Source organism: Zootoca vivipara, chromosome 6 (genome assembly GCF_963506605.1).
Source record: "Zootoca vivipara chromosome 6, rZooViv1.1, whole genome shotgun sequence".
Taxonomy (NCBI): domain Eukaryota; kingdom Metazoa; phylum Chordata; class Lepidosauria; order Squamata; family Lacertidae; genus Zootoca; species Zootoca vivipara.
In genome coordinates, this window is record NC_083281.1 from 93312298 (window position 1) to 93332159 (window position 19862).

A 19862-nucleotide genomic window follows, 5' to 3' on the forward strand; every position below is an offset into this window, starting at 1 on the left:
TCACTTGCATACATCTGACTGAAACTGGCAATTTGCTCTGAAGTGCCGTGCACTGTCAAAAAACCATGTACTTTATGCCTATCATCTCTGAACTGTGGTAATGAAGAAGGGCAAATGGGTTGCCTTTCAGCCATCTTAATCCAGCAAAGAAACAAACAAAGCAATGGAGCTTTGGACAAACAGCCTTCTAAAGCTTCCACAAGCACTGCAAGGAAGAACCTCAAAGTAAATCCCAGCACTCCTTCAGCATCTCGTATACGATTTGGCTAGTATTTCTAACAAACCTGTTCTATTTCACAAGCCCAGGAACATCATCTGCTCCAGGAAGGTCAACACCAATAAAGTATTTGTGAACATCTGTCTGCCACCAGATTAGCTATCAGAGGCTCACAGGACACTTGTAGGCCGTCAGTATTTGCAGAGTGGACCCACAAATGCACATTGTGCAATTTAAGTGGATTTGAACTTGCACAACAAACCTGCTTCCAAAAGCAAATGAAACAAAACATTTTGCAGGAAGGAGAGTGACAGAAAAGTGCACTGGAAAGTGTGGAGTGATAATGGCTGGACATGAAGCTCACCGTGAAACAAACCAGAATGTATACTCAATAAAACAGTGGGTGTCCTTTAACCTCTTCAGACATTTTGTGCAAACAAAAGTGGATGAATCAGTTGACCGGATGCAACCACAGAGGCAAGTAGCCAAGTAGGACTAGTCCCACCTCACTATCAGTTCAGCCTCTCAAGAAGAAACAGTTTGACAATGGAATTCTGGCCAGTGAAGAAATAAGAGGGTGTTTTTCTACAAGCAGTGTCTGCAGTGTCGGTGTCAAGCATCTGTTCTGCCTACGAAGGGCCCTAGATTTAACCCCCGGCATCTCCAGGTGGGGCTGGGAGAAACCAGGAGAACTCCAGCCAGCCAGTGCAGATCCTCCAGGTGTCCCTATTTTCCAGGAACAGTCCCAGATTTACAGAAGCCATCCCAGAATGTCCCGCTTTCCCTTCGGACGTCCCTATTTTCATCGGAGAAATGTTGGAAGCTTTGCGCTGTGTAGACAATACTGAGATTGACTAAGGCAGCTTCCTGTGTTCCTGAGAATAAGGGTGTGAGGCTCCTGATGGCAAGCTTACTCAATGCATCTGCTGGCAAATGAAAAGGGTAACACCACAAATCTCTGGTATTCTCTGCTCACAAGAAACTGAACCAGCAGAGCAGCCTTTGCCAATGTGGTGCCCTCTGGACGTTGTTGGACTACAATTCCCATCAGGCCCAGCCAGCACATAGCCCAGGCCTACTCCTAGCACCCCCCCAGGCAATCCCAATGTTCCCCAGAGGGCGCTACAGCCCACTTTCAGAACCACTGCAATAAATGCAAAGAGGATGTTTACCACAAGCATAGCCAGGATTTTTGTTTGGGGGGCGGGCAGAAGCTCAGTTTTGTATTGATTTTGATTGATATAGAGGGGCAACTGCCCCCTGCCCCCCTTGGCTACACCCATGATGTTTACCCACCTGGCTAGAAAGACAGACCACCAGACGAGCTGGGATTCTTCAGAAGAATCTTTTGGAGACTTTAGGTGCCAGAAAATGACAGCATTCACGGCCATGATTGTACTCTAAGTCAGCCTTGCCAAGGCTAATACAGGAGCATGAGAACATCCATCCCTGCGTAGCACATTCTGAAGAGAGATGTGCCTTACTCTGCTGCACTGAACACGTCTGCTGTGTTTTAATTCAAGTACAAGCCAGCTAAGTAAATCATAGTTAGCAATTAGCGACATAACATACCACAGGGAAGGATGAAATGGTCCTCTGCCCAGCAGATGCCAGATTAATTCCATTTTTAAAAGGTCAGTTATTTTGACCAAGCAGCAGCAATTAACTGGCCATGCCTAATTAAATGGACAGCTTTCTCTCTCTCTCTCTCTCTCTCTCTCTCTCTCTCTCTCTCTCTCTCTCCCTCATTTTGGTTACCAGACACCATGCTCTGCATCTCTCACAACATTTTCTCTAGACTAAAACACCTTGGGATGTGGTATGAGACTCATGTCTCTGCAATGACTGTGGCTGCACAGAAACTCCATCCCATTTCAGCCTTGCTGCTGCTCATGCAAATTTTATTTTATCAATCAATATACTTTATTCGACCGATAGTCAGAAACAAAACAAAACAAAAAAAATTTCTCAATACAAAGATAAACATATAAAACTGAAGGCATCAGAGGGATACATAAAAATATAAAAATATAAAAATGAAGGCATCAGAGGGATACATAAATGGGGTATGACCGCGCTACTAAACCTCCTACAGATAACCCACATCAAGACATTCGATTATACGTTTCCGACACTTGAGCGCCAGGAAGAGGAATTTAGCCACTGAGAAGGTTATTTTCCCAGTGGGCTTGTTTAGCAAATATGCTGCCTGCCGTTCTCTTGGTCGGGAACTAAACTGAGATAAATACGGGTCTATAAGATATTGCCTTAAATCATTATAAAAGGGACAACTCAGTAGAATGTGTTCTGTGGATTCTACCTCACCCAAGGCACAATGGCACATTCTCTGACCGTATGGGACTCCTCCAAATCTTCCCCTCAAAACCGCCAAATCAAGGACATTCAGTCTAGCCGCAGTATTTGGCTGCGGTATTCCACGTAGTGGATATCCGCCAGGTAACGGGCTGGTGCAGACCGATACACCTGCTCCCCTAAAAACATCCCAGATTTCACGCGGGCTATGTCCTCCTGTCTGGCGATATCCCCCAATCTCTGAGCGATCATCGCTTTAGCGCGGCTGTATGTCATGGACTCAATATAAAGGGAGGACAGACCGCACTTTTGCACTTCCTCTACCACTTCCCTTTCCCATGGAGATTTAAAATTATCCCTCAGAATCAGGGGGGCCAAACCCATCGGTCTGAAACATAGTTTGAGCCATAGCCATAATTTCGCTTTCAGGGCCACATACGTAAAGGCTTGGCAACCGGTCTCCAATCTCATGATCGCACCCGCAACAGAAGGGGGGATCCTGAGAATGGCCCTGAGGAATTGTGATTGGATAGATTCCAATCTTACAAAGTCCTACGCGAACCCAAGGCAATGCCCACCAGCAGTAGTGGGAGAACTTTCATTTTAAAGAGTCGCAGGGCAACATCTACTATTTATTTTAAAGGACAAGAAAGAAAGAAAGAAAGAAAGAAAGAAAGAAAGAAAGAAAGAAAGAAAGAAAGAAAGAAAGAAAGAAAGAAAGAACAGAAAAAGAAGGAGAGAGAGAAAGAAAGAAAGTCTCCTTCAGAATTGTCTCCTTCAGAATTCTGAGCCCTCACCCACATAAACTGCAGCACAATATGCTCTAAAAAGTTGTACCAATTAAATCTGAAGGTGGAAGATGGGCAAAGTTACATATATATTTTTTACATTTCCCTTAAGAACAAGAATATATGAGTTACCTGCAAGTAGAGATCTAACACAGAATGGAAGAGGCTGGGTTAAAAACTACTGTACCTTTCTACCTGCAAGGCCTTTTTAAAAAACCAAACAAACAAACATGCATGGCAAAAATTTATTCTCCCTTCTCACCTGACACAGACCATCCTACCACCCTAGTCCATGGGCGTAGGCAGGGGGGCAGGGGGGCAGCTGCCCCCCTAGAAGCAAAAAAAATGTATTTTACAGACCATAACCAGCACTTTTCCCCTCCAAAAACTGAAGTGGAAAGGGCTTTGCTTTAGCGAGAGCAGCACGGTCTCCGCTTGGGGGGGGACCAAGCGGTAACAAAAACACATCAAACACACAGCTGTAACAAAAACACATCAAATAAATAAAGCAAAGTGGCTACCGGTACTTAAGCAGTTAAGACAATGGAGCAGAATACCCTTTCAGGCAAGATTTGATTGCTCACCACTTCACCCTATTGTTCTTCAGTGGGAATTGTTAATGAGCATTCAGGGATCACATTAAGAGTTCTATTGGTGATTTAATGAGGGTGCAGAGGATTCAATTTGACTAAGGTGGCCCTGCAAGGCTAAAAGGAAGTGAATAAGAAAAGGGGGGGCTGTAGCTTTGATAGACACAGTGATGTTTATAAAAAGCAGTGGTGTTCCAGTCTGCCCCTCCTCCTGCACCTGTATACTGTAAATCAAGCAGAGAGAAAGCTGCTTACAAGGTTCCTGTACAGGCGTACCAGTATCTTCCTCTTGCTGCAGAGTTCCAGCATCACAGCGTCACCCAGAGGCACCCACAAATGTGAGTTATCCCTCTCTCTATTTCTTCCTTCCTTCCCTCCCTCTTCCATCCTTAATAAAATACGGGGAGGGGCAGATAAGCCCCACATAGAAAGCCCATCAACATGGGGGGGAATGACTCTTTCAAATATGGCATTTACCTGTAATTGGGGGGGAGGCACCTAGGCCTCTAGGAGTTGGCTGCTATGCCTAGGTGTAGGACAATTAAAGAAAGCAGAGTGATGCATATGCTATGGTAATATATCAATAGAATCATAGAATTGTAGTCAGAAGGGACCACATGGGTCATCTAGTCCAACCCCCTGCAATGCAGGATTTTTTTTCCTAAGGTGGGGCTTGAACCCACGACATGGTTGAAATATTATGCTGATATTCTTGTTCTGCCACCCCCTCTCGCCTGCCCAACCCTCCTGTCCTCTCCAGCCAAGCAGGGTAGCCACCGACATTGCCAGCCCCAGAAGCACAAGGTGGCCGCTGCCGCCGCCACCACGATGTCGTCAGGCCCGCTGGCCCTGTAGCCCCGCCCACGTTCCCACTTTGTGGCCCCTCCCCTCCCGTGCCTTGGCCCTGCCCCTGAATGACCATGGCTTGCCCCCCCCCAGTTTTGATCCTGGCTACGCCCCTGCCCTAGTCTGCTGTATGTGTAAACCAGGCACGCCCAACCCCCAAGAGACTGTGATCTACTCCCAGTATAAAGAAACTGGCAGTGATCTACCCATTGTCATTGGAGGGAGGTGGGTGGAAGGAAGGGGAGAATTGAGCAGAGTTGTTGAGCTTTTTGTGCAGAGGATTGCCCTGCACAGAGTTGTTGAGCTTTTTTGGGGGGTGATCCCATGATCTACCAGGATCAACCAGGGATCTACCGGTAGATTGTGATCTACTGGTTGGACATGCCTAGTGTAAACCAATTCTGAGCTCCTACAGAACTATTAAAGGTAAATACAAAACTATCAGTTTTAGTTATACCCGTAGCAGTTGCCAGGGCATTACCACATTCACCTCTACATAGTTCCAGCCTTATTTCAAACATCATGATATATTGAAATATTGCCATGTTTATCTGGTGATATATAGTGATACTGAAACCCAGGTATCGCCCAGCTCTATAAGGTGACCAAGTTGATGAAGGGTCTGGAAACCAAGCCTCATGAGGAGCGACTGAGGGAGTTAGAGATGTTTAGCCTAGAGAAGACGGAGTATGATAGTCTGCTTCAAATACAGATGGTAGGACCCAAACCAATGGATACAAATTACAAGAAAGGAGATTCCTACCAAATATTAGGAAGAACTTTCTGATCATAAAAGCTGTTTGACCCTTGGAAGGTAGTGGATTCTCCTTCATTGGAGGTTTTCAAGCAGAAATTGGATGGCCCTCTGTCTGCAGGAGGTTGGACTAAATGGCCCTTGTGGTCTCCACAAGTCTATGATTCAAATTTCCTTGTGCATGGAAATATCTCTTCACCTGTTCAGCACAAAATGAACCATGAAGCCTCTTCAACGTCAGAAACCACAGGGAAGCTTCTACATGCCAAATGTGCCTAGAAGCCCCTGCAGACTTCTGTGCTAAATATGCAAAGGTCTGAAGATGACTCTTCACATGCAGAGGTGTTGGGGAGACATGGCCCCAAACCGTCACCCCACTTTAAGCTGCCAGGTATTCAGGCAAACACCTGAACAAGGCCACCATGGCTGTAACTCAGACCCAGGCTAGGCTTGAGGGTGGGTGCTGACAGGATGCCACCTATCTGCGACATCTCCACTAAGCGTCCAATGTGGTGGCTGCTTTGGGTTGGATGAGGAAAAGCAAATGGAAAAACTTCATGGCTCAGTCCAGAGTCAGACCAAATGGCATGGGGCTCTGGTGGCCTTGGGGCAAGGCAGCCTCCACTTCCGATTGTGGATGTCTAGGCTGGGGTATGCAACGAGGGCCAGGGGGTCAAAGGATCACATCTCACCTCAGCCACGAAGCTCAATATGCGGCCTTGGGACAAACAGGCCCCCTCAGCCACGTCTCCCGCACAGGGTCATTGTGAAGGCAAGACTGATGGGAAGAGGAGCTCCAAGCCATCCACTCTGAAGCACCTTGGATGGAGGGCAGAATGAAAACACGAGAAAGAAAATGACTCTGAAGCTCATAGTTGGGGCTCGCCTGCTTCGTTTCCCACAAACCTCCTCCCTGCCTTAGATTTTCCACAGCGGAACTTTTCTACTATGTGAATTTAATTAGTGCTCAGCTGTCAGAAGAACGATTTGGAAGATGTTGCTTCTCCCGGCACACACTCCATTATACTACTCCTCATAAAAGTTTGCCAGTAAACCCTCCATAATTGCACAGCAGTTGCACGGAGATCTTCTTTTATGTTTTGCAAGCAGAAGTTGCAGCAGCCTTCCAAGGTGGGAGATATACCACATTCATGACAAGATGCAGGCCTGCAGCAGGTTTCAATTCCCCTTGTTGCAAAATGGCAACGTCTACGAAATTAACCAATCAACATTTACCTGGTTCTGGAGAGCCATTTTCTCCATCCTGTTTAGCAACCAGAGCTGTTGATGTTGCTGCTTGTTGTTGTCAAGTTTTGATTGTATCTACTGTGTTTCTATGATATTGACAGCCATCTTAGGAGGCCAATGCCCACCCAATGTTGGCACATAAATAATTTTATAAATAAAAATAAAGCACAACTGTAAGGCTTATCCAAAAGCCCAGAATTCAGAATCATATGAACATTTTTTTAAAAAAACAACAACCACTGTTAAAGCCACCAAAAAGTTGACTAACCCAAACTTCACAGTTGCTATTGAAAATCACTCAAGTAAAATTAAACTGTACATACAATTTTAAATGCATGATAACCAAGCATTGTGTGCCAGGGGTGGAGGAGTAAAGAAGAGAAGATAAGATGGATTTTTTTTTTGCTGTCAGGAGTCCTTGCTCTTAGCTAGGTGCATGGCAGGCAGCTGATTCAGCAGGTGAAGCTTTTCTGCCTCAAGGTCAGAAAAAAGAGCTGTATCTGCTGAATTTCTGCCTGCCTCATAGGCCAGTGGGCAAACAATAGCTTGATGGGTTCTGACCATTAATATCAGCAGAGCTAACATAATACGGTAGCTCATATGTAGCCGATACAGCTGTTAAGAGCAGAATTATGTTCAAATGCCTTTTGCATGAGTTACCTTCTATTCCAAGCAACTTCCTGGTTCACAGTTCAATCTCTAGGCCACAACACAACACATTTGCAGCCTCTATAGATACTTTGCTGCATTCCTGAAGGAAATGCAAACCAACCTTGCAGAGCTCTGTACAGATGAGATGTATTTAACTCTGGCAATCTCAAATGTTTTTTTTAAAAAAAAGCCTTTCCTGTCAACCACTCACAAGCTCTTTAGCCACGCTCCTTGCTTTCAAGCAGCAGCAATTAAGACACAGGGCGAGAGGGTTTTCTCTCCAGACTCCTCCACTCATCGGAAATGCTGCAGCTTAAAGTTGCCAGCAAGCTCAAGTGGATCCATTGCCTTACAGGAAATTCCTCTTCTCGAATGCTACAGGCCTGCCCAAAGGTTTCCTCAGAGGTCTTCCCCAAGAATTATTAAGCATTACATTATAATTAGCAGCAGTCATCTGTGAACTGGAGAAAGCAAGCAAGTTCCCCCACACAGCACCTGCATGGCGTCATTCCTCTCCTCCTTAAAAATAACAATAAAACCAGGGTGGATTTGATTTAAATCAAATCGATTTAAATCACGATTTAAATCACTAGTCAGTAAGAATTGGTTTAAATATCTCTTTTTTTACAGAAAGACTCACTCTTGCTGGTATAATCTTAATATTTACAACCAGATCAAGGTTTCATTTTTGGAATAATAAATTTTCAGAGTAGTTTTTACAGTTATATCAAAAATTACTGATTTGATTATACTGTTAGAAATACATAGACAAATAATTATGAAATTATTGCGAGGTTTAATAAGTTTGTTTATATTTGGACAACTTTTTTGCTGTTGGAAGGAGGAAAATAAGCATTTCCTTAATAATAATTTAAACAATTTACTTAACTAAAGCAATAACTTTATAGCATATGTATCCATGTTTGTTAACTGATGTGGTTAAATGGTTTTTTTAATAAAAAAAAACAAAGACAGAGTTTTAGCACACATGAAAAACGTAAAACAAATCCTTATTTCCTGACGTATAGCCTTTGGACTACAATGTAACTTAAATAGAAAACTATCTTTAGAAAAAATTTCCTCCAGAAGCATTTTATTTTAAAAATCCGATTTACATTTTAAAAATCCGATATTTTTATTTTTAAAAAATCATTTATTTTTATTCACCCTAAATAAAACTTTACCCCTTCCTAGGGATGAGCAAACATGTCAGCTTCAATTTCCCATTCTTCCAGTCTTAAGTTCAGCCTTCCACATTGCCACACCAGCTAGCAATCATACAGCACAGTCACATCTTAGGCAACGGTTCTGTCCAAGAACCATATATGCCGTATATGCAGAGACAGATATACATATACACAAACTGCCTCTTTGGAACTGCCCCTGCACGAGCATCTCCAGCCTTCCAGAGCCAGCGTGCTGAGTGGGACACCCACCCCCGCAAGGCAGACAGCTTAAAAGCATTTTTCACGGTGGGTTTGCTGGGATAGAGAATCAATATGAATCTGCTTGGGCACTAGCCAGCATTGCCTCTGGCACATCTGAACAGACATCAGCTGTAGGAGATAGTGGAACAGTAACTGCTGGCTTCTCCACAGGTACACTTCCGTGAGCAAGCTATGTGGGTTTTAGGTAATATCGCAGCTGCAGAGACTTGCTTCTTAAATATGGTGCACTTGACCAACTTCTGACTCAGCTTGATGTTCCCAATCCCTTATCTGTGGCTCCTGGTTACCTCCACAATGTAACCTCGACCCTGGCAAACCACTGTTATAACCAGAATCTTGCACCACCCACAGAAGCTGCTGAGCAGATCTTCCCCACCTTGCTTTGCCTACTGCACTACCATGGCTGTGAAGTTTTGTCTAACAAACACTTGGATATTTCTCGACTGGTGGTTTGAATGACGAAGTTGAAACAGAGGTAAAAACAGAGGTGGTGCCACAGCTAGGAAAGCTCCTGAGCTGTTGAGAAAATCCAGTTGTGAGTTATATGAAACAAATGGACTCGGCCTGTAATAGATTCTGGAGCACTTGCTTGCTGTCTCCCCCAGCCTGCTTACTCACCACAAAAATACCCAGAAAGAAACAGCACAGGCCATGTCTAGCATCACTGTGGGCCCTGCAGCACCAGTTCCAGAAGGTTGTGGACCAGTGGTTTGTCCCGTATCTTGTTACCATCTTCAAAAGGGGCAGCAACTTCCAAAAAGAAGCTGCATGAGCTGCAATCAACTAGTCATACCTCGGTTTAAGTACGCTTCGGTTTGAGTGCTTTCAGTTTAAGTACTCGGCAGACCTGTCTGGAACAGATTAATCCACTTTCCATTACTTTCAATGGGAAAGTTCACTTCAGGTTAAGTACACTTCAGGTTAAGTACAGACTTCCGGAACCAATTGTGTACTTAAACCAAGGGACCACTGTACACAGTCGTGGAGCAACCGGCCAGGTCACATACTTTGTTCAGACTGAGGCAATGGAACCACTTTTGAACCTGCTGATGGTTAAAGACAGCAAAATCGTCCTCATGATTCTTGATGCTATTAATGACATATTTGTGGCAGCTGACCTGAGAAAACAGGGGAGACTGAAAAGCTTTGCATTATGACTGAAGAGCATGGTGGCTTAGACAAAATTGCAGCTCTACAACCCCACAAAAATAAGCAGGTTTACAAGTCTGATTGAGAAGTATCTCCTGGCAGAGGAAGAAGAAGATGGTGCTATTCTGGAGTCTACTACTGGTGCACATACTTTCCAGGTTCAGAACAGTTCCAATGGCTTCAGCTTCTAGATATTCTGTATGACACATCATCCTGTATGTCTTGCCTGTCTCCTCCACTTTTTTAAAAATAAAAAAATGCCTCCCCACCCCATTGTGAAATGTGAAGTAGCAATTTGTTGCAACTGGGAACTTCTTGAATATTCGGTGGCAAGGATGGATGCCCTGCAAAGTAGCCTTCAATGATGAAAGGTTTACCAAGATTTAGGTTGTGCATGCAAAATTTGGAAAGCTAAACACTGTGGTGAAGCCAGTGTGGAGCAGTGTTGGACTGACCTATGAGACCAGGGTTCAAATCCCCACTCAGCCATGACTTTGGACCAGACTTTGGACCAAGTCACTCACTGGGTGACTTTGGACCAGTGACTGCCTCTCAGACTAACCTACCTCACTGGGTTGTTGTGGGGGTAAAGTGAGGAGGAAAACTGTGTATACCTCCTTGAAGGAAAGGAGGGATAAATACCATGTGGGCTTGGATGTCTCAATACCTACTGGACTTGCTAAATGCACACATTGACTTGCAGAGCAGAATGGATGTAGTGACATCCTGGAAATATCCCCCCATCTCAAATGAGTTCCTACCTTTGAGAATTTGCTTTGCTTTCAAGACAAAACTTTCAAATTGGTTTGAAAGAGTACTTGTTCAAACTTATAACCTAAAAACATTTTTTCCAAAAAATGTGCCAATGGGTATACATGCACATGCACACACGAATGCACATGCACACACACACAAGTCCATTCACTGGTGGTCTCAAGCACAGTAAACCATCTCGGCCTCAACTCTTCAGAGGTAACAAGAGGGTGGTGATGATGCAGACCTACAGGCTTGCTGGATGGATAAGCATCTTAAGTACATAGAGTTCTTAGGGGGAAAGCCATTACTGAAAGTACCTATGATAATTAGGGTGATTCTATGAGATGTAAACAAGCTCACGTCTTCACAATGTTCATGTCTGTTGGGATTGCTGCCATTATAGGCATTATAGACTCAATGTTTCAGAATGCTAAATTATATTTTGCCCAATATGCTTTACTAATTGATTAAATTTATATAGTGTAGATACCGTGTTTCCCCTTTTTTAAGACACCGTCTTATTACTTTTTTTTCTCAAAAAACCACAGGGTGGCTTATTTTTGGTGGGATGTCTTACTCGTATTTTTATTATGAGTCTGAGGGAAGGGAGGTGTGCGTCCCTGGCCCAGCCCTCTCTCCCCAGCCCTGGGATGTTCGCAAAGGGCTGCTCTCTCTCTCCTCTGATGTGGGGACTCACTTAATAGCAATCTGCTACACTGGAGCTTCTTAAATCTAAACCAGTATAATGGAATCTATCTGTGTGATACAGTCCTAGCAGTAGCCTATAGTAAAGCAAATAAGGATCTCTACTAGCCAGCTGCCCAAGACTTAAGTTCCAACAATGTAACACTTTGTAGTGCTAAAATAAAAAAAATCCTTCAGTAGCACCTTAAAGACCAACTAAGTTTTATTTTGGTATGAGTCTTTAAGGTGCTACTGAAGGAATTTTTTTATTTTACTTCGACCCAGACCAACACGGCTACCTACCTGTAACCAGAACTTTGTAGTGCTATCACTGATAGCAAAGAAGCTACCTGCTGAGAACAAAGAAGCCAGCTAAACAGCAATTAAGATTGCTGACTTGGTAAATGGTAGCAATTAAGAAGCAATTGAGCTAGCAAGGTAAAATTTTGTGGGTAAAGGAAGCTAGGACCGGCAGTTTAACTTTTGTGCTCACAAACAGCAAGAAGGAAAAAGTCCTTAATTTTTTTAAAAAAGTCCCCAAGGCAAGGACTGCGATCCAGACTACTTACAAATCCTTAAAGGGGCAGCTCCACAGACAAGCAAGCATAAGGTAGAAAGGAAGGCTGCAAGGAGACAACAATCAGACACAGGAGACTGCCGTCAAGAGGAAATCAACAGGCAACTCATGGGTGGACGCATAGAATGGAAGGGAAAGGTGGAGGGAAGCGAGAGGTGGGTTCTGTGTGTGTGTGTGAGAGAGAGACAGAGAGACAGAGAGACAGAGAGACACAGACGCGCACACGGAGATCTCTCCCTTAAAGGGAAAACAGCCTTTGCATTCAATCGCTCCTCTCCCGTCAAGAGGAAATCAACAGGCAACTCATGGGTGGACGCATAGAATGGAAGGGAAAGGTGGAGGGAAGCGAGAGGTGGGTTCTGTGTGTGTGTGAGAGAGAGAGACAGAGAGACAGAGGACACAGACGCGCACACGGAGATCTCTCCCTTAAAGGGAAAACAGCCTTTGCATTCAATCGCCCCTCTCCCGTCAAGAGGAAATCAACAGGCAACTCAGGGGTGGGCGCATAGAATGGAAGGGAAAGGTGGGGGGAAGCGAGAGGTGGGTGCTCTCTCTCTCTCTCTCTCTCTCTCTCTCTCTCTCTGTGTGTGTGTGTGTGTGTGTGTGTGTGTGAGAGAGAGAGAGAGAGAGAGAGAGAGAGAGAGAGAGAGAGAGAGAGACGCAGGGGGCGGGGGGAGAGAGAGAGACAGACGCGCTCACGGAGGTCACGAGGCTTCGGCAGCCAGCAGCTACGGCTCTTCAGTGCATTTTTACAAGCTTTTAAAGGAAATACGTGTCTGTGGAGCGACAGCAAAATGGAGATATTTTTAAGGGGGGGTTGGCTGGCGGGAGGGGGGTTATTGCTACTGGGTGAAGGGTCTATCAGTATGTCTTATTTTCGGGGTATGGCTTGTATCGCGCAATTGCTTAGAAATCCTGCTATGGCTTATATAATGACTACGTCTTAAAAAAGGGGAAACACGGTATTTCACTTTCTGCTGGTAGTGTTTATTATATTTAAACAGAAGAGGGAAGCAAAAAAATTTCATCTTCCGAAAAGATCCTTTTCACTGACCCCATGGACCATAGCACGCCAGGCACTCCTGTCTTGCACTGCCTCCCGCAGTTTGGTCAAATTCATGTTCCAAGGTAACAGGATGCAAATGGAGTTCACTGTACAACCGTGCCCCACCGACCATGGTGAACTGCTCAAAACCACTATGCAAACCACCTGCAGAACAGAGAGCATGTTTACATGATCAGAGGCTTATGTGGAACTTTCTTCCCTTAATGCTATTCCATGCCAGTGTTTGATAGTCTGCAGGAAAACAGATGTTTGTTCAATTGGCATCTGTGTTTTCTGTGAGAGCTAATACAGCATCCTGCCATTATGTGCTGAGCATGTGCGTGCACACACGTGTGGGGTTTGTGCCTAGTACATGTGTGGATGCAAGAGACAGTGGACACAGGGTGGACAAAGATGCTTTGGTGATGCCCACTTTTAGATTGTTGCTTTTTGAACACTGGCCAGCAGCAGTTAGCCACCTCGGCTCTAAATACTTCTCTGTTGCAGTTTCTCACCACACTGAATCCTCAGTATCACTTTGTCCAATAAAGCAGGTGCATGCCATTATTCACGCGAAGTCATAGAATGTGAATGTTACAAAGTCAGCTGAGAGAGAAAAGGCACCTTGACACATTCCGAATTACAGATAGCTTCTGCAGGTAACCAATCACGCAGTGAAGTGGGCCCATGTATCCGTGATACAGCATCTTTCTCATTTACTTCTACTAAAGAATTCAATAAGATTGAATGGGACCTGAATAGAAATTTCTTTTGAGGCAATACATTCCTCATGGAGCAGATTTCAACATTCAACTAAAGCTCAAGGAACAAGTAGAATTATTAGGAACGATCACAAAGCAGTACAGCATTTACTCAAAGGCTTCTGTTCCACTCCTTACACACATCCTTTCATGAAGTTCATGCAGACAAGCCTGTCATACTATTAAGCTTTGTACTATTAACAAAAGCTTCTTTGCCACCCATCCATATCAAGCAGTGACATGAATAATGGCATAAAGCTGGTTTTACTGAACAGCGAGCTTCCGAAGAATACCTCACTCTTCCAAGAAACAAGAGACTTGCAATTTACAGAGAAATGTTCAGAGGCGGCCTTCCTGACAAGGAGGGCACAACATCAGTTACTCTACACACCACCACCAGCTCACCTCCCAAGTTTTTTACAGTCTCAACCAGCAGTGGACTGATTTATAACTGATGTTTGTGATCAGCCGGCAGGCATGAAGCCACCTCTGTTCCTGGACTGAACCACTTCAGTTTGCAGGGGAACAAATGCGTGTTTGGATACATTCTGCTTGTGGGCATCCCATGGATTTCGGGTTGACTGTGGGAACAGAGCATTGGCCTCAGTGGGCGCTTCTAGTGCTCTTATGCTCATCTGCATGAGACAAGCAGGTCAGGGAGAAAGACTAGCCTATCCGCCTTCCAAAATGCTCACTTTTGTACCCATGGTGGCTGGAGTTAATGGGAGTCATAATCCAAAGCATCTTTTGGGAGGGGGGGGGAACCAGGCTGCCTGAATTACACCAACCTTGCAAAGGTAAGGCAGTTAAACTAGCAGGAAAAAAAGCAGGGAGGGCAGGTCCACCTTCCAGTCCAGAAGCCAAGGAGGTGATGAGCCTCAACAGCTTCTGAAGGAAACAAGCTTTCTCAGCACCTCTTGACAGATTCACCTCCCTGCCTCCCTGCCTCCCTACCAGACCCATCAGACAAAGGAAGAGGTGATGTCCCCACTGTGGAAGGACGTGTGGATCCAGAATTGGCCTCCACAGTCACTTACAGACTCATTGTTAAAACCGTGTTTATGGAAGACAATCTTACTCGGCTACGAGGGATCACAGAAGAAGAAGAAGAAGAAGAAGAAGAAGAAGAAGAAGAAGAAGAAGAAGAAGAAGAAGAAGAAGAAGAAGAAGAAGAAGAAGCGGCCAAGTGCTTTGCCCAGTGCTGCCCTGTTAATTTATGGAATAATCCAGATTACTTCTTGATTTCTTGAAGAACAGCTGCAGGGGCTCAAACCTATGTGGAGCCATGACCCTTCTCCATCTGTAATCCCTGATGTGCAGCCCTTATTCTTAGGGCCATCAGCAAAGGGCAACCAAAAGGGAAGAGAGGGTGGAAAGACTCCCCGATGAAGAAAGGTTGAAGCATTCTGGACATTTTAGAGAAAAGGTGAGTAAGAGGCAACATGAAATACGTTTTTGAAATTATGCATGGCATGGAGAAAGTGGAGAGAGCCAAGTTCTGCTCCCACTCTTGCAGCACTAGAAACTGTGGACATCCAACGAAGCTGAATGTTGGGAATTTCAGGGCGGATACAACCAAGTCCTCCTTCACACAACACAGAGTTAAACTATAGAACTCACTCCCACAGGAGGCAGTGATGGCCACCAACTTAAATGGCTTTAAAAGAGGGTTAGATAAATCCATGGAGGAGAGGGCTATCCATGGCTATTAGCCAGGATGACCATGCTCTGTTCCCACAGTTGGAGGAAGTAATGCTTCAAAATACCAGTTGCTGAAAACCACAAGAGGGGATAGTGCTTGGATCCTGCTTGTGGGTTTCCCACAGGTATCTGGTAAGCCACCACAAGAACAGGATGCTGGACTCGATGGGCTGTTAGCTTGATCCAACAGGCTCTCCTTACATTCTTACATTCAGTGAGGAGGAAAATGCACTCCGCACCTGATCAGAGGCCATTTATCCTTACATCATGCCTTTCTGGGCCTTTGCCCTGGCACTGAAACTGACACCAGGGGGGAAACCTTGGTAAAATTCGAGTACATATTAGATCCTGGACTTTCTTTACCAAAATCTTTGGCAAAGAAAACCCCCCTCCTTTGATAGCTCCAGTTGCAGTCGGCACCTCCGGGGGCAAAGGCAAACTGCTGGAGAATCACAGTGCCCACCGTGGTTGCTGATACTGGTAACTCATGACTGCTGCCTCCCATGGTGTTTTTGCTGCATTATCAGCACCAAAGTGACAGCCCCAGGGGTACCAGGGCTGCCCAGACAACAAGACCCACCTCTCAGCCTCACTGATGTGGTCCAAAGGAAAGCAGAGCAATATATTTGGCACCAGATTGGCTGCAGCAGTTGCCAGAAGGTGGTGTACAAGACACCATTCCACCGCCTCAGGGACTCCACTCTGATTTGCATTATATGAAGCAAAACTCAAATGGTAGGGTTTGAACATACACAAAGTTAGGCATGATTGTCTCAGCCAGTCTGTCGTTCTTCCCCAACAGGTACTCAGGATACTGCCCCTGTACACAGTTCCTTTTAGCAAAAAGCACCATGAATTTTAAATCTTTTTCAAGCTCTCTAAGCCAGTGGCCATCAACACAGCTTAAGGCGGCAAATTCCACAAGTTAATTACGTATTGTCTGAAGAGGGGCTGGTAGCTACACCACTGTTTTAATTACAGTTCCCTAGGCAAGGTGGAGCTGTTCTCCCACAAGCGTTCAGTAGGAGGAGGCACAACTCCCTAAGAATCAGTCTAAACTTTTTCCTGCCAGCCTTCACTGGGGTTTTTTGTTTACCTGTGTGGGGGCCTGGAGATCTGAGCCATGACCAAACTGCATTTTTATTGGAGATTACATTGGTGCATTTTATTATGGTACCCTCTCTGATATCACATGGTGATGTAAGGTGAATTAGAAAATACATTAAACAAATAAAAATAAGAAAGAGCAGTTTTCCTTATAATGAGCTGGGAAAAGGTGTAAGTGGAGGAGGCATAACTGTGGCCAGCAGATCAAAGAGTAACTCATTTATTACAAAATACATTTTCTGTGGAAATGCAGGGTTATCCTGAGTTGCAGGAATATATGCACACACCTGTATATGTGTATAATAAAGGAAGGGCCAAAACACAGAGGCAGAAGGTGCCTACACTTCACAGGGAGGGCTGGAATAGAATCCTACATTAAACCAGCCCTGGTGCACCACTTCCAGCAAGTGTGGACAGTGCTGTGCTAAACACATCCAATGGCCAACTTCGGGGTGTTCACATCAGCATCTGGAATGCAGTCAGCTTATTTCCTCCTGCTGTGCTTCAAGCAACATCTGCATGGCACTGTTCACATCAGAGAAAGGGTGGGCAAGTATTCACTGGATGCACATGAGCTTTTAACTCCCCTCCTGCCCCATCCTATTCAATAAGCTATCATCTGCATAAGGAGGACAGCTGTTAAGGTATGTTCAGATTACAGTTTATTCCACATACAGTTTTCTAGTTAGATTGCACCTGGTTTTTCTGGGAGGGGGTGTGTGTTTGAGGAGAAACCACATCAGACAGCAGTATTTTCCAAGAAGGAACAGGGTGCTTCTGGATTGCGGCTAATATCATGTAAATGCAGCCGCCCAAAACATTCCTGCTTACCTATAACTTTCTCATAAAGAGCTCAAACTGGTGATACATAGTTCTCCTCCTCCCCATTTTATACTCAGAACAACCCTGTGAAGAAGGTGAGGTGGAGAGGGAGTGACTGGCCCAAGGTGACTCAGTGAGTTTCATGGTAGGAGGAGATCTAGCCAATAACGCAGAACGTTAACATATTTCTGCTTGTTTATTGCTGATTTTGATTTTTTAAAAAATGTTTCAAATGGTTAACTGTTTCTATCAATAATTTTATCGTTTTATTCTTGTCTGCAAAACAACCCAACAACTGAGAAAACAAACGCGGCTTCCAAGCCAGCCGTGGGAACGCACTGGCTGCGCGCGGAATAAGGCCGCTTCTTTTCTTCTGCTCCCGTACGATAGGGGCAGAGGGGGAAGCAGCGGCGCCAGAGGCCCACAAACACGATGCTCGAAGGTGCAGAGTCCAGAAACAAAACCCCAGGGGGCTGAGAGGCGGCAGAAGGGGCGGCGGCGGGGGCGCTTAGACAGCAACAGCCCCCCGCCCCGCCCCGCGCTGCAGGCTGCAATGGAGGAGCGGCCTGCCCAAGACAAAGGGCTGGATGCCGTCCACGCCCGGCGCGGTCTGGAGCAGCGCTGAGAGGCCCTCGGGAGCCACGAGGCGGAGGAGGAGGAGAGAGAGACGCGGCGGTCCCGGAGAGAAGAGGCTCGCCGGCCGGAGCCTGGCGCCCAGTCACCTACCGAGAAGAGGGTGGCGTACGCCGAGAGCGCGAACTTGAGGCAGTAGTAGTAGACGAGCGAGTCTCGCCAGCCCTCGCCGCCCATGGCTCCGCCGGCGCGCCTTTCCTGGAGAGGCCAGCCAGCGGCGCGCCTCCATCCAGCCGGGAAAGTGACCCAGGTCGCGGTCGCCGCCGCAACCTCGCCCCCTCCAGCAGCTGCTGCGGCTCCACTTTCTCTTTAGCCTCAGCAGCGCACCGGTGCGCCCCTCCCACTTCCGCCCCACAAAAGTGAAAGCAATTAAAGGGCCCGGCGCAGCGGGTCCCTCGGCTTCCTTGCGCCCTTGACCCTTAAGGAGCTGTATCGGCGCTACCCCACCCCCACCCATATGCCTTTGTGGCGCAGTGTGAGAAGGACCGGAAGCTTCTCTCCCCATGAAGCACACACACAAAAAATCAAGTTGTGTTTTGTGCCCTCCTCTAACTTTCAAGGGTTGCCTGCTTTTAGCATTTCACTTTTGATACCAAGGATCGTTGTGCGTGTTCTGTGTTGCACCCACCACCACGTTTCAGCTACACTTTTATGCAGGTCCTGTTGGCAGGCGCAAATTTGTGACGCACTCTGCACTTCACGTAGGTGTAGAATATGTCCAGAGAAAAATGCCTCAATGTGAATGGCTCCATGGAGCAAAGGGCCTTTGTGTTGGAGGCTGTCGGGGATGGTACTGTATTAGCTATGTTCCTTCCTGATGGAAAAATTCCCACTAGAAAGCCACAGAATTATTTTCAAGCAGCAGGTGAATACAATATATCAGCTGGAAATGGTTGCAAAAAGTCTGTGCTAGAACAGCCACATCTTCCTATCTGCACTTTTGTCTCTCCTGTTTTGCCCATGATTGCATCTTTTCTGGAATGAGCTTGGTAATTTGTTAAGGGCCTCCCAACAGCTTGGTGTAATAAGTCAAGGTGTGGATGTGACCGTAGAAAAAGCAACTCCCCTGACTTTCTAAATGGTTCAATGCCATGCCAAAATTCAAAATGAGAGGATTCCTGCCCAATGATTAAAAGTGCTCTCCTTACATTAGTCTTCATTGCAGAAAGCAGAAAGAGAAGAACCATAGCTTCAAATTTTTTAAATGGCTTCCCATTAATTCCACTTTTATTGCTTTTAAACCTCTGATGGCAGAAACACAACCACTTTTGTGCTAACTGAGTTTGGTAAAGTTGTTTCCGATCGAATGATCTTAAAAAATTAGTCATTCTAGGTATTTTTTTAATAAAAAAATTTGTTGGAGTCTGAGCTTTATTGGCTTGCACATTTTGGTCAGAGTAATATGAAGCTTTGGAAGATAAAATCTGAATTCTTCTGATCCATTAAAGCTCAGTTTTCATATTAAACTGTGAGACAGGGTAACTATTGTCTGACTTGAATAGTGCATATTGAGTTTTCGTAAGCTCTCTAGTGGAATACAAACGCAAAACAGCTTCAAAGGTGTAATTATATGCAAGTCTCCTCTTGTGTTCAGGCAGTGAGCCGTGTTCCAAGCATCTTCTTTGGACTTGCAAAAGGTTGAAGGTGCTTCTTGCTCAATGGTTATGCTTCGTCTATTAAAAATGGTGATGAGTCATTGATGGGGAGAAACTTTCAGAGCCTCAGCGTGGCCATGGAGAATGGTCCCTCCAAAAATGACTGGAGCCACTCAT

General features: G+C 45.4%; 1 protein-coding gene across 2 annotated transcripts in view; it reads right to left on the minus strand.

Moving 5' to 3' along the window:
• The window catches only part of LOC118086970 (tetraspanin-15), a 76012-nt gene extending 57596 nt beyond the window's left edge, over positions 1 to 18416 (minus strand). For both annotated transcript variants that reach the window (XM_035119098.2, XM_035119097.2), the window contains exon 1: positions 18184 to 18416. In XM_035119098.2, coding sequence (XP_034974989.1) covers positions 18184 to 18267 — 84 coding nt within the window. In that variant the 5' untranslated portion in view covers positions 18268 to 18416. The remainder of the gene's footprint in view (positions 1 to 18183) is intronic.
• Positions 18417 to 19862: the final 1446 nt, after the last annotated feature.